The 14522-nt window shown below is 55.6% G+C and overlaps 3 protein-coding genes across 3 annotated transcripts; 1 reads left to right on the top strand and 2 right to left on the bottom strand.

Moving 5' to 3' along the window:
• Positions 1–2123: 2123 nt before the first annotated feature.
• NECHADRAFT_43543 (uncharacterized protein) lies at positions 2124–5204 on the top strand (the record flags this gene model as incomplete). The annotated part of the gene is made up of 2 exons (XM_003045047.1): positions 2124–4249; positions 4346–5204. The coding sequence occupies 2 exons, from the start codon at positions 2124–2126 to the stop codon at positions 5202–5204; spliced, it is 2985 nt and encodes a 994-aa protein (XP_003045093.1).
• Positions 5205–5419: 215 nt separating this feature from the next.
• NECHADRAFT_104706 (uncharacterized protein) lies at positions 5420–10697 on the bottom strand (the record flags this gene model as incomplete). The annotated part of the gene is made up of 4 exons (XM_003044635.1): positions 5420–6111; positions 6168–9762; positions 9818–10235; positions 10594–10697. The coding sequence occupies 4 exons, from the start codon at positions 10695–10697 to the stop codon at positions 5792–5794; spliced, it is 4437 nt and encodes a 1478-aa protein (XP_003044681.1). The 3' UTR covers positions 5420–5791.
• Positions 10698–13393: 2696 nt separating this feature from the next.
• Positions 13394–14163, bottom strand: NECHADRAFT_61833 (uncharacterized protein). The gene has a single exon (XM_003044634.1). The coding sequence runs from the start codon at positions 14142–14144 to the stop codon at positions 13458–13460; it is 687 nt and encodes a 228-aa protein (XP_003044680.1). The 5' UTR covers positions 14145–14163; the 3' UTR covers positions 13394–13457.
• Between the last annotated feature and the right edge of the window lie 359 nt (positions 14164–14522).

Raw genomic sequence — 14522 nt, 5'->3', positions numbered from 1 at the left:
TTTGGAGATGCAAGACCGAACCTCGACGGGGTCTATCCGTAGTGATGGGATGCACAATAGAGGCAACTCGGGCCAGAATGGCAGCTGACTAGCCTGAGCTCGCCTGAGCTCAGATTGACGAGGGAACTGCAGGCTGACTGCGATGACCGTCAGTCTCGATCCACAACAGCAATGGTCGACCATCCACCGAGCGTCTACAGTACATACAATGGGCGTTGCTGGGCTATGGTTGAGTTACGTACAGAGTACAGCGCCCGGCCACAGTGGCGTTGATGGCTATGGCCGCAGGTTCAAGCTCCAAAGCAGCTTGTCAACGGATCGTCGTTTGCTGTAGCGGAGCCGTTGCGCCAAGTTTAAGTGAGAAGAGCCTCTCACAAGCCTTGGTCTTGCACCGAAAAGAGTGACTTGGTGGCTGTGGCCGCGGTGGCGTCTCTAGTGTTGGTGATCCGGCCACCATCTCGATGCATAGAATTAATTGCCCCGAAAGCCTCTTCAGGTCTCGACTGACAGTGACGATGCTTGATTGATGGTTGGCGTTTGTCACAAGGCTGTGTCCTCACAATAACTCGGTCGCCCCATTGGTACGTTTCGGATGGTGATGCCCCTGCCCCGAACGTCTTGACTAGTGGACGCCGGTCCATGTCGAGGATCCGTTTTCGTGTCTCTTTCTGTCGACGCACTTGCGGGTCTTGAGAGAGGCTCGTTTCCTTGTCTCCATCACGGGCTGTCGAGGTCGATTTGGTCTAGGCCGAGACTGAAAAGCGGGACAGGCGTGGTGAACGGACATGGAGCCTTGTCAGTTTCGCGACGGGTCTCGACGGTTTGTTGGACGGTTGGGCTGAGCAAATACACGCTTTGCTCTTTGAACAATAGCCGCAATAATTTATCGCCTGGATATTGGGTCGCCCGTGAGAGAGGATCAAGCTAACGTGGTACATGGGACGATTGTTACCGACTGTATCCACAGTCTGAGAAACCTCGCATCAGTTCTCGACGGGTTGACCAATACCCGGCAAGGATTGAGTATGATTTGGAGAAAATTCTTCGTTTGTCGAACAATGGCGGGTGTTTTGGGCTTGAAAGAGCGGCCGGAAGAGTTGACCCTGGACTCGCTGACCCGGTAGGAAATGATATCTTGGCCCGACTATGCGACTCGTCCAAAAGACGATGTCAGTATCAAAGCCTAATGGCTGTACGTAAGACGTTTGGGCAATGCTACGCAAGCGATGCCGAAAAGCCGGGACAAAAAGAGGCTCTTTGAAGAGCCCTTGCCTTTGCAGGAATAAGGGTCCTAGCCAATGCCTCGGGTTCAAGAGAGCTGCAGGTATCTACTGGCTGTGTTCAGATCTACGAGCGACTGGTTATACAAAGAGGCGCTTCAACCACGCGCGGCGAGTGGCAAACCGTCCCGAGACGGCGATATGGAGAAGGCAAGCCGTTATTTTCAACTGGTGACCCAGTTTCAGGAGACGGAAGTCCAGGGAGCGGGACGGTGAACGGACCAAGGAGAAAAACTCACGAGCGAGGGAGCGAGCGGATCTCACGATATAGATCCACGGTTCCATAGGGCAGGTTTCGCTCGTGAAAGTCATGCAGGCAATTTCGAGTATTACGTACCAGCGAGTGGGATCCTTGGCTGTACTGACTACCTAATAGATGCATCTCACCACACATCAAAGCCAAGATTCGGTCAGGGAGTTTGAATTTTGGGTCCGGGGAGAAGATCCGCAAGTCAAACGAAGACGTTACTTGTTGGTGGATATTCCCCGGTGTGTGGTCTTCGGTGAGGGCCAGGTGAGGAGAAGTTAGAGGAAGGTTCTGGTGCGGAGACGGAGGGAAAAAAAAAAAAACTCGGGCTAGATTGGCTGGCAGCCTAACGGCGCACAAGTTACAGCAACACAACTGACGATACAACAGTGAAACAAAGAGAGATTTGCGCAACAAGCGAATCCTCTGCTATTGTTTACACTATATCGAATTTTCAGCAGTCTGCAGAAAGAATCACGCCACCAAAAAAGAGGGCGTACGGTGCAAGAGTCACGGACGGGGTGAAGACCTAACCCTGTGCCCATATCGCCCAACTCGCACCGAATTTCATCTGGAAAACAGATACAGCCGCTTTCATGGCAAACTCCTCTGCGCTTGGGAGCGCCTTGCGTTCCGGGCACTATGCCTCCATTATTCTATCCTCCGGGCCATCGGCGGGTGAATCAACTCCGGGCTCGGCCTCCGCATCCTCCGCCCCTGCTCCGGTGGCCGGGGCCTTGATACAAGCCTTTGCCGCCCACTTGACCGGTGCTGCTGGCTCTAGCCCGGCTCCGGATGCCGACGTCGCTCAGGTTCTCTCCGTTGGCGTCGCTGCCTTGAATGCCTTCCTTCAGGTCAACGTCACCGGCCCCATTCTCCCCGAGTCAAATGCCCTCAGTGCCCGGCTCACCAAGGCGTGGGCTGATACTCAGTCGGATAGTTCAAAAGGTACTCAGGATCATCTTCACAAGGCCTGTCTCGGTGACTTGGAAGTCGATGGCGTGTCACCCTACACTTACATCCCCCACCTGGAACTCTTCGCCCTCGCGAGGCACATTATTACACAATCGCTCAGCCAGGCCAGCAGCGATGTGGTTGAGGTTCCGCCCGACGAGCAACCGCTCAAGTACAGCCTTGCGTGGACCCGACTACGTGTTAATGTATGGCACTACAAGCTCTTGACGCAACCCAGTCTTGGACCAGGCTCCAACTTCACCCGCAGCTCTCAGTGGAGCGACGTGCCAACCCTGGCATCCCAGATTCTCGATGGCATCGATTCCGTGCGATCGCAGATCGTTGGTGAGGAGGTATGGGCCTCGGGTGACGATACCTGGAGCCGCGAAGACAAGGTCCAGTTTCTCGTTGAAGCGGCCAACAACTATATCTTGCTTGGCCGGGACGATAAAGCCAGGGAAGTGCTTCAGGAAGCCACCCAGACCAGCGGCTTCGCATATGCGCTCTCCGGTGCCCTTGGAAAGAGAACCAAGTTCCAGGAGAAGAACATCAGCCAGCTCGTCGTGTTGGCAAAGAGTGGTGCTGAACAGCAGACGGATGCCGGTGATGATGAAGCTAAACCGGAGGCTCTCCAGCTTAACAACGACACTCTTCTAGAGGAAATCCACTTCAGCAAGGAAGAAAATGGAAATGGAAATGATAAAAAGGCCATACTCCCTGCTGCCTTGGCGGATCTCGCACCTGATGATCAGCCTCAGCTCTCGCCCCTCGACCAGATCATCCTACTCACTGAGGCTACTCTCAAGGACGCCTTTTCACCTGTGGACACTTTGACATCCGCTGAAGTGTTGCCGTACGCCGTGCGTGTCATTTCTGACAAGTCGACCAACTGGCAGATCTATACCCAGGCGTTGCTGGTGCGCTCCCGGATAGAGGTTCACCGCAGCCGAACTCTTGAGCGTGGTGTACTTCAACTGCAGGCGGTGTCTGATCAGGTCCTAACTGACACCACGGCCGAAGCTCAGCATAAAGCTGAGGCAAAGGAGGAGGGTACCGAGACGGATGCTCCAGCTATTCAGGTTACGACCCCTGAGCAAGATACAAGATCGCTTCAGAGCAAGCCTACAACCTTCCTTCCAGCTCCCAAGGCCTCTGAGTCTGCGCCAGCGCACGTGCGTCTCCAGTACATTCATGCCCTCTCCTCTCCCCCGCGATGGCATCTGGAGTCTGAACTCGCCTATGCCTGGGTTGGTGTCGGTTCATTGGCCTCAGCCCTTGAGATCTTCAAGCGTCTGCGTCTCTGGGCTGAAGTCGCCCTGTGTCTCGCTACTGCTGCAGCAAGCGAAGATGAGGACGGCCGTGGTAGCGGTGGCGAGGAAAAGGCCAAGGGCATTCTTCGATGGAGGTTGTTCCATCGCACAGGAGACACCGCGTCTCCCTCAGACCCTGACGAGGAGGATATTGGAGACGACGTGACACGCCTCAAGGGCTCAGACTTTGAGGGACCTGAGAGAGATCCTCCACCACCCAACGCTCCTCGCCTGTTCTGCATCCTGGGTGACACTGAGAACGAACCGGCTCACTACGAACGCGCGTGGGACATCTCCAAGCACCGCTATGCTCGTGCTCAAAAGTCTCTCGGTGAACACTACCTCCAGAACAAGGAGTGGGAAAAGGCTCGTGACGCCTACAAGAAGGCCACAACCGTCAACCGTCTCAGCCCCGAGATGTGGAGTCGTCTTGGAGACATCAACCTGCGTCTCGCACAGTTTGGAGATGCTGCCGCGGCCTTTAACCGGTCTATTGCATCCGCGAGCGATACAGCTGGAGGTGAAGATGCTCGAACGTGGAGTAACCTGGGTAGTGCACTCTGGAGTCTCTACTGCGAAGTCAGCGCCGAGCCCAAGGATGAGACTGCGAAAGAGGTTGTCACTCAAGCGCCTGCCGAGGACGAAGAAGATGACATGGTTACTGCTGTATCTTCAAGACCATCAGACCGTGATCCAGCGACTCTCTTGGCCCAGTCACTTGCTGCTTACAAGAAGGGTGCCTCCATCGCCCATGATAATTGGCGAATCTGGGACAACGTGCTCACCCTAGGCTCGCGCATGCAACCTCCTGCGTTGGGCGACATGATTCTTGCTCTCAACCACATCATCCGCATCCGTAAATCTGAAGACGCCATCGATGTTGATGTTGTCAGCGCCCTGCTCCAAGATGCCGTCCTCTCTGTTGAGAAGAAGACTAGCTCGGGCATCTACGACCCCCCTCGCGGATCTCCTGAGAGATTGGTCATGAGACTTTTCGAAGAAGAGATGGTGCCCCTGATTACGCAGCGCTCAGAGCTGTGGACGCTTGTGTCTCGACTCCGCGCCTGGAGAAGAGATCATGCTGGTGCCATTGAGGCAGCGGAGCGAGCATGGCGTGCAGCCGTGGGAACTGCTGGTAGCGGTCTCTTGCCCGGCACGGCATCTACGACGGCCGATGAGGCGCGGGACTGGACTGTGAATGAGGGAGCTTGGTTGATTGTCGTTACAAGAACCGATGAGCTGGTGTCGATGCTAGAGAACTGGGGCCCTGACGTCGAGACCATCGGCACAAAGTGGAAGGGCAAGGCTAGGAGCGCGATAAGGAGCGTCATGGGTAGGGGCAAGGAGAATTGGGAGGGAAGTGAAGGATGGAAGCTCTTGGAGAGCTTGATGGAGGGTTTAAAGACCTCCTGAGGTTCATGACAAGCATCAAAAAGGGGAAAAGGGATACGAGATATGTGTGAATGTTGCATGGTCGGGATGATAGGTATAGACAAAAAAGTGAATGCAAACCAACTATGACAAGTAGTCTGCCCATGAAAAGGATGACTACCAACGTGGTGTTTTATGTGATGTATCAAGACAGAAAGGCGAGGAGCACGCATCACGACTAAAGACGTCAAGTTCCTCAACAACGCTGACTTGCTCACTAACACACTACACACTACACACTACACAAGCCTCGCATCTAATACAATCGCTCCCTTAAAACATGGCGCTTCCACCACCCGTCCGACAGACTTTTCCGCACATGACCCCCCAGCCCTTTTCATCAAGCGTTGTCTCCGTACCGTCATTGTCCATCATCATCAAAACCATAACATCTCATCCGTCCATCCACCCGCTTAAACTAACCCCAGAGCTTCAATACAAACAGCAAAGCTTTTCGAGTCTCGAGACATTGCCGACGGGACCATCATGAGCATAACATGTGCGCAACACAAACAAATCCAAGGCCGTGCCGACAAATTGCGTCCTAGACCCCTTCGAGACCGAGGCGTCTATTTCTTTCCCTTCTTGCGGCCAGGCACCACCTTGAAACCGGCGGCCTGCATGTTGGCATCGTCACGGGGTCCGGGGGCGATGCCGGCAGCGCTGTTCGAGCTGCCCTTCTTAGCAACCTCGTTCCAGCCACCGCCATTGCCGCCTTTGGAATCGGCGGGCTGCTTCTCAACGACGCCACGCTCAGCAAGCTTCTTGCGGCGAATAAACTCCTCGGCAAAGTGGCGACCATCCATGGTTGTAGAGTTGGCGTAGACGGCGTCGGCGATCAAGCCCGAGTCTAGAGGGAGGATGTTGAGGGTAGCCTGGAAGCTGGCAACTGCGATAAAGGTCAGTCACAAAAGCCTCGAATAGGTGTTATATCAGGTTACTTACTGTCGTTAACACTAGTGATTCCTCGGGACAGCTCCTGGCCGACCCATTTGTTGAACTCGTCCATGGCGGCATTGCCGGTATCGACCTTACCGTTACCAGAAGTCGCTGGCTTGGAGACTGGCTTGACGGGCGAAGAGATAGGCTTGATGTTGGCGGCACTGACCGATCGACCCTGAGAGGACGACGGGCCGGTGGGAATCTTGACCTTGCCACCGGCTCCGACAGTAGCCCATCCGCTTCCAGGGGGCGGGGCGGCAGCGGCAGCGGCAGCAGCGGCGGCCGAAGCAGCATTAGTGAGGATCGGCTGGCCGGTCTTGCCAGCGAGGTTGGCGTAGCTCTTGGATACGCTGGCAGGCGTGCCGGACTGGACGGTAGCCTGGCTGGCCTTAGCCTTGCGGAGCTCCTCCTCACGCTGGATCTCAGCCAGAGTCTTCTTGTTAGAAGATGAACCCGAAGGAGTAGAGCCAGACGTGGTTCCCTTGGGGGGGCCAGGCTTAGACCAGGGGCTAGCAGAAGGTGCAGGAGAGCCGTGACCCCAGGTGCTGGAAGCAGGCAGGCCAGCATTGGCAGCTGCAGCAGACTTCTCTCGCTCACGAAGAGCGGCAGCCTCCTGCTCGAGAATAGCCTTCCTCTGAGCAGCAGCAGCCTCCTCAGCCTTGGCCGCCTTACGAGCCTCAGCTTCTTGGATCTCCTTCAGGCTTGGACCCTTGTGTCCCTCAGCGCCAGGATCCTTGGCCCAAGGAGCCATGGGTGGCGGCTGAGCATTGGCCGAGGCACTGGTGTCGGGGGTTCCAGTCTGCGAACGGTTGTACTGCTCAGGCAGGTTGGAACGAGCCCGCTGTGCGGTTGGGGCTGGGAGAGGGGTGCCTGTGGAAGCGGGAGGAGGGAAAGGCATCGGCATGTCGGGCTCAACCGGCAGAGCGGCGGCGGCGGCGGCGGCAGCAGCGGCAGCCTGGGTCTTCTGAACTTGCTGAGTGAGAGACAAGGCGTCCTCAGCTGCCTTCTTCTTGGCCGCGCGGGCAGCCTTGCCGGTCAGAACTGGAACCTCAGCAGGCCGCTCGGGTTCAGGGGTAATCTCGGACGCAGGTGAGCTCTCCTCGGCATTGTCATCTTCAGGGGTCTCCTCGGCGGCTCTGGCCGCCTGCTCGGCTTCATGCTGAGCTCGAAGATCCTCGAATTCCTGCAGGCGCTCCTTAAATCCCTCAGGGTCTTGCTCTAGCGTCTCGGTCTCGGGGAGGCCAGTACGGAGGTTGGCGTCAGGGGCGGGCGCGCCAATTGGCTGAGGGGCACCAGCACCAGAAGATTGAAGAGAGGCGAGAACCTGGCGCTCAGCGTTGGTGAGGTTGGCTAGATCATCGTCTCTGAAAGGATCCCCGTTTCCCGAACCCGAAGGTGCAGAGGTTTGAGGGCCAACGGGTCCAGGCCCATCAAAGAACCCCCCCGAAGGCGGCACGGCGCCGATGGGTTGTTGGTGAGGAGGCATTCCAATGGGGTTTGGGGAAGTGATGCTACCAAAGCTGGGCTGGCTCTGAAGGCTGTGGGCACTCGAGTGATGCTGGAGCATAGGTCCTGGCATCTGGAACTTGGACATGGCTTGCTGGCGCATGACGTACTCCCGTTGCTGAACCATGAGATACTGCTCTTCCTGCTTGCGTCTCTCAAGGTTGTTCTGCTCTTCGGCCGTGAGGGTACGTCCGAAGCTGGGGAATACACCGCTGAGGGGAGGCACAACACCAGTGGTCCCTGTAGGGGAGAAAGGCCCGGCTTGGGTGGGAGGTCCATGAGGGATGCCAATCTGAGGAACCAAGAATGGTTCACGAGAGTTCCCAATTCGTCGGATAAGCTGTCCCAGGGGCTCAAATTCAGGATCTTCGACCTTTTTGACACGGAGGTCGGGAGTAAAGAAGTTGGCCTTGTACCAATCGTTCATCTCAAGACCAGTGAAAGGACCTTGGACCTGTCCCTGGGGATCAAGGTACACCCACCTCATCCTGTCAGGCATGACCATCTGGCGAACTTGAGCAGCGGGTGTTTCAGCACCACCTTGGCTGCCTCCGAAAGGCAGGCCGCCGCCAACGGGGGTGAATGACTGAGGTGCAGTCGCAGTGATACCGGAATGACCAGCCTCACCAGTGCTGAAGACACCCTGAGATCGAGCAGCGTCGCCCGAAGGAAAGAGGTCCTCAAACACACCGCGGCTAGCTCGCATCGGGCTCTCCGTGTCACGGGAAGGAATACCAAAGTTGCCGCGGCCAATGGCTCCGAGAGGGTTGGTCTGCCTAAGGTCGGGCATGGAATCAGACAGGTTATTTTCGTGCTCATGAGCCTGCATCTGTGCCTGCATCGCGGCGGGGAAAAGAGAGCCCATCTTGCTCCCGCGGCTGATGCTTCCAGACCCGAGACCACCAGCGCTGCCAGGACCAAAGACGTTGTTGAGGTTGGACAATCCGGGTGACTGAAGATCACCAATAGGGCTGAACAGAGAGCTGCCAAAAGCACTACCTAGGTTAGGTCGCTCGCGGTCCGGGGTACCAATAGTAGGGCCACCAGGAGCGGGCCAGCCAGAGAGAGTGCTCAGAGAGGGATAGCCTTTGGCACCAACACTAGAAGTTTGGCTACGATCGCCTCCGTCATAACCACCAAAGCCGCGTCCAATGGAGCCAAAGTTGGAGGGAGCATCTTGAAGGCTGGCACCATGAGACTTCTCATCGGTCTCGTCGTCATGACCGTGGCGTTCGGCGGGGGGGCTGCGGTAGGGGTTAGTCTCGGAAGGGCTCACAGGGCCATTGTCATCTCCGTGGCCACCAAGGTTCAAGCCCGCCATGCCAAAATCGCCCGTGGATCCCTTGATTGGGGTGCCTAGAGTGCCTGCTCGGTTGCCCTGTTGTAGCCCACCGGCGTCAGTATCCTGCGCTCCCCCAAGAACAGCGCTGCCTGAAAGACCATCATCGCCAAATGGATCCGTGTCGGTTCGGGGACGAGATCGCCAGGATTGCTGGTTGAGCGGGTTCGGGCTCTCCACAGCCTTGCCCGCAACGTTTTCCGAGCTATCCTTGGGCATGAGATGGGCCAACCTGCTTCCACCACCACCAGGCGCTCCACCCACGCGTTTGTCACCAACGGCGGATGAGGAGGGGAGAGCAAAGTTGCCGAATCCCCCGGCTCCGGGAGTGGTTTGGTTAGATGGTGGCCAAATGGAGCCCATAGGTCCCATTCCACCCGTGTTTGACCTCATGAGAGATGCAAAGGGCGGCAGCTTTCCAGGTGCCTCGCGGGAGGTGGGTTCAGTATCGGACTCGTCTGCCTCGGATTCCTTGAGATCAGTGTTCTTGCGGGGGAACCAGAAGGAGGGGTCGTCGCGAGAGAAGCGCCCCGCGGCCGTGGGTGAGGCCGTGGCGCTTCCTCCAAACGGATTCGATTCGAGGGTTTCTCGCCGGCGAGCCCCCGGCCGTGTGGCAGAAGAGGGGGAGCTAACACCAAAGTTGTTGGACGCTCCTTGGGACAACGAAGCCTTTCGTCCATTCGTGTTGACCTGGTGAGCCTCTTTGTTCTGGGTTGGTGGTTTAAGGGGAGAATTGATTTCTGTCGTAAAGGCCTGTTGGCGGTTAGCAACCAAACAACGTCAAGCTGCGGCATGAGAACTAGCGCACCTCCTTCTCCTCCATAGACATATCCTGCAAGCCCATTGGAGTGGTATCTCCAGTTTGATCCCAGCAAGCACCAGGCTCCTGTGGGATGTGGTTGTCGTTGCTTTTTCCCCACCCTCTAGCAGCGTGTCCATTGACCTGACCTGGATTCCAGCCGGATGCAAAAAGTCGAGATGCGTCTTCGCCCGGTTTTTGCACATGGAACATGTCTAGAAGGTCCTCCTTTGTATAACGTGCAGGAGGTAGATCATAGCTCGACGTGGTCGCGGGGACAGGTGTAATAGAGGACTCAACGGTAGCTGGAGGCTGGACTGCATTGTCGGTTGAGGCAGGTGGCTGTATAGAAGGCTGGCCCAAAGGAGTCGTGGATGACCGTCGGAAGGTGAGAGTGCCATTAGTCGAACGACCATCTCGCCTCGCCCTGTAGGAGTTAGTCAAGGTCCAGAGAGGCTGGTTCAGCGAGGCCAAGACGAGAGGGGCACAGGAAGGGGGCGGATCGTGTGACTGGTAGTTGATGGACGGTTGCTAGGACACAGAGATGGTTCGGGACGACACAAAGATCGTCAACGAGCGTGTGTTCATGGCGAACAAGATCCAGAGCGTGTCCAAGCATCCGTCGCGACAATCCAAGCCAAGTGATGCGCAGCACACGACATACTGTGCGCCGTACGCGGGGCAACGGGGAGACACAGTACGCAGCACAGCATGTCGCCCATAATTCCCAAGCCCGACGCGATAGGCACGAAAAAAACGACAAAAGGTGAGTGGCAAGGACTTACCAGTCTCCAGTAACAGCTCCCCTTCCATCAGCTCTTCCACTTCTAGAGTTGGGGTTTTGGCCAGCGGCAGCCGAGGCAAAGCTCGAAGGAAGATTAGTCGGCATGGTGAGTAAACACTATCGTAAACAGGCTACTAAAGCAGTGTCGGTTGCGTCGTCTCGGATGCGTGATCGAGCGGACGAAGGTTGGTGGTGGAGAGGCGAAGGTGTTTTTCGTCCAGTCCAAGGGCGCAAGCAGTGAAATCGTGCGAGATCAAACGGCCGGTCGAGACGTGGGTGATGATACAAGAAGCGGCGGACAAAAGGATCGTCGGTAGCTGCTATCTAGCTCTGTGCGTTCTTGCTGGTCAGCCTGCTGAGAGCGAAGACGTAGCAACAAGAAGTGTTGGGGCTAGAGGTGCGAGAAGCCGGACGAGACACAGGCACAAAGGATGCTTGAAAGCGTATTCGTACGTGGACTAGGGTCACCAAGACGAGGGGTGGCGGGCAAAATGATATGCGATATCGTCAAGAGGGTGATACTGGCAAGAATCGGCGAGAGAGCGCGACGTGATCGTTGGGGTGGTTTTTGTTTTCGGGGGTCCGAGGAGTAGAGGGTTTCGTGTGAGGTTGTGGTGATGTAAACGCTGCGGTTTGGGTTCCTGGTGAACGAGGAGGAAAAAAAATCAAAAGGATTGGATTTTTGAGCCAGAAGCAAAATTAGATAGAGAGGTACCTCTCGCCTCTCCAGTGCATTGCCAGCCTCTTTCGGGCTTCCAGTTCGCGGGTGGGCAGGGCATCTGCGCACCGTCCAGCGGGAATGACCACTGTTGGCGCCCGATTTCCAGGTGAGGGGCCCCTGTGGTTTGGGGGCCGTTCCAGTGGCACCCCCGCCGTGGTTTAGTGGGGTTTGCTGGTTCGGACAGCTGGCAGGTGGTCTTTGAGTGGCCAGAGCGCATCAGGTGCCGACCTACTAAACCTAGAGTGGTAATAAACCGGGCTTTTACCGGCTTCGAACTTCGAATTTCCTCTGCGGTATTCGAGGCTCCATCTTGTACGGTCAGGGCTGAATCCTAAACGAAAATGGAGACCAGACGCAAAAGCCATTCAATTCATTTCTCGTCACCCGTGTCTTGTGTCTGTTTCGAGTGCCCGATCGCCTCCAGCGTCTAACCATCTTGGCTATTGGCTACCGAATTCCTGGGTCAGGGGGAATTCCACGGTTCGAGCAAGGGCTGGGCTGGCTAGCACCACCAATCTCGTTATTGATCCGTCAATTTGTCGAGTGGTGGCAAAGTACTTCTCCAACATTCACGGTCACGTGTGTTTTCCCTGTGCAGTTCCATACAGTCTCCATGTCGCGTCGCATCCATGATCCATCTCAGCCTCCATGAATTGGTTGAGCTGGGCACAACCACCTTGGAAAACGCAGCCCGCCGCAATCTGCAATGCAACACGTTCAAACTTGAGCGGAAAGTGGCAGACAATGTAATTGCAAGGTGGCAACATGCATCTAGACCAACAAACGCCCTCAACCATTTCCCTCAATAAGGTTTGGGCAAGCAAGCAACGCCAGTGTCAGGAGAAGGGACGCACAGGAAGGTCAGAAGGTACTATGATCAGCAAGCAGGATAAGATATTAAGGGGCATGCAGCTGCCCGGAGGATGCGGTCATATTCTCAGCTCCAAGTTAGGGGCCCCAAGACGGATACTGTGCTGTTGTATGCTGTGCAGCGGGAATGAATGACTCAATGACTCGAGTTCTTGAGGCTATCCCCTCACTCTTCCCCCCTTTTGCCGCTATGCATCACATCTGAGTGCATGGAGAGCCAGCCCTGTTTTGACGCCTCGGGTTGCAGCCTCGTCGGGGCGGTCTCATAATGAGACTGACTGTATGCCTAAACTCCATCTAATGCTCCAGAGATACCGCTATTCTAAGAATCTTGCCAGGCGCGTCACCTCTATGCGCAGATGCAAGTTTTTCCATTCAATGCTATTGACCGTCAGCTTGCTCACCATCCGGTGCTTTTTATCAGGGCGTTGCTAACTTACGCGACGATCAGCGTGAGCAGCAGTGTACATGCCACCGAGAACCATGCCTCCGCAGGCCGAACCGAAACTTCAGGTGGACTGCCAGAGCTTGACAAGCCTAAGAACTTGCAGTATTCTAGGTTATCGTAATCGGGCTGTACTGAACAGAACCGACATGAGTATACCGCAATACCCAAGTACGCCGAATTCAGTGCAAGAATACACCAAGATCCGCCCATTACTATTGTAGCAAGCAGATGTGTAGACATGTCATATGTCCGGGAAGTCACGCGAAGTCAACCAAGCAGACTGATGCTGCATGTTACGATGAGCATCTGTCGAAATTTCGTCCGCGTCAGTAACAACTATCTCAAGCCTCTTGACGAAGTACACACCCAGAACATGTTGGCAGCATAGATAAACAAGGAAGCTTCACCGCCGATGCGGAATACGAGGTAGAGCATACTTGTGCTCACCAGAAACAGCATCATAGTAAAGGCGCGAATACTAGGACCAAGCATCTTGTTCGGTAACCGCCATTGCCCAACCGATTTGGGCACATGAGGATGGAACAAGGGCCCTGGGAACCGAACCATTTTTGGAGCTCCAGGCAGACTGCGGCGAGGTGAATGAAGAGTGTTAAAGTACATCATCAAGAGTCCGTGATGGATAGCTTGGCAATTGTAGGTTGTCCAGCTGATAGGCCGCTCGCAGCATTAGTGTTTGTGCTGAGCCTGTTGTCAGAGGGGACTTTGACAAACCTGGCCTCACAAATGAAGTGAAAGGGATATCTGTCCGTTGATGTTCCGAAGTAGCAGTTCCTAGCAAACTGGCTTCCAGATGCCAGGCGCTCTTTTAGATGTTGGGTAAAAAGTGTGATTTGAACTTCCTGTTGGCGCGGTCCGGTGCCCTCAACATCATCTGATCTCCCAATACTTCGAACGCAAATAGCTTGTTGGCCTTATTCTCTCCTCCGCTTGCATTTTGCTCGGTCGGTACCTCGATACGAAAGATTGTGCCTTCTTTAGGGACCACTTTGAGTCCTCTTTTCTTGGTGATGATCTCCAGGACGAATTTGCGATCGCGAACCACGACACCTTGAATACCAACTCGGCTTGGGCAGTGACTTCGAGCGACCTGAATAGGGGCACCATGAAACTCTGCACTAGCCAGTTTCACTGCCGTACCAGGACCACCCGTATATAGATCGTTGCCAAGCAGTTCCCGGGCGTAGCCCAGCCAGAGTTGACTCAGCGGCTCGTATATGTGATATTTCTGGCCATCCTTGGGTATGTCGTGCAGGCCCAGAGTACGTCGCTCGCGAGAAGAGAGGGGCTTCGGGCGCTGTTTCTGCTCAGCCTTCTTCTCCTGACGAGCTTTTCTGCGCGCGACACGGGCGTTGACGGTAGACGGGGGTGGAGAGGTTGGTCGAAGAATGAGCGTTCGGTGCTGGATTTTTTCGGAATAGATTCGATTCGCGCTATCTGGCGAATGCGCCCTAGCCAGGAGATCCTGTGTGTACTTTTGCACCGCGCTGGCCATGATTATCGCTGACGAAGAGTGGTATTCTTGGCACTGGAAAAGTCGTCTTGAAAGATAAATTGTCAGCCAAGCAAGTCGGCAGTCGGGGAAAAATGTGCCGTCCTCCGATGTTGCCAATTTCTGGGGAAATAGCTGGTCCAAGCTCCTTCCTTCACATGCCACGAATCGGCTCGGCTTATCCGTCGCGATGCCCCACTTGGCCGATCTTTAGCAAACACTCATGTCGCGAACCTCTGGGACAGGGCGAGAGGCGACAATGTTCCTTGTTCCTGACCTTTAACCAACCCCGACTCAGTTCCTGACGTGGCGTCGTAACGACTCTGGCTATGGTGTCGTTGAGAAGAAAGAGCAGCTGATTGTCGACCCATTTGCCGGCGC

This window comes from Fusarium vanettenii (assembly GCF_000151355.1).
Source record: "Fusarium vanettenii 77-13-4 chromosome 6 genomic scaffold NECHAsca_20_chr6_4_0, whole genome shotgun sequence".
NCBI classification, from domain to species: Eukaryota; Fungi; Ascomycota; class Sordariomycetes; order Hypocreales; family Nectriaceae; genus Fusarium; species Fusarium vanettenii.
The sequence above is the reverse complement of the archived record's forward strand: the minus strand, read 5'-3'. Positions and strand labels throughout refer to the sequence as shown.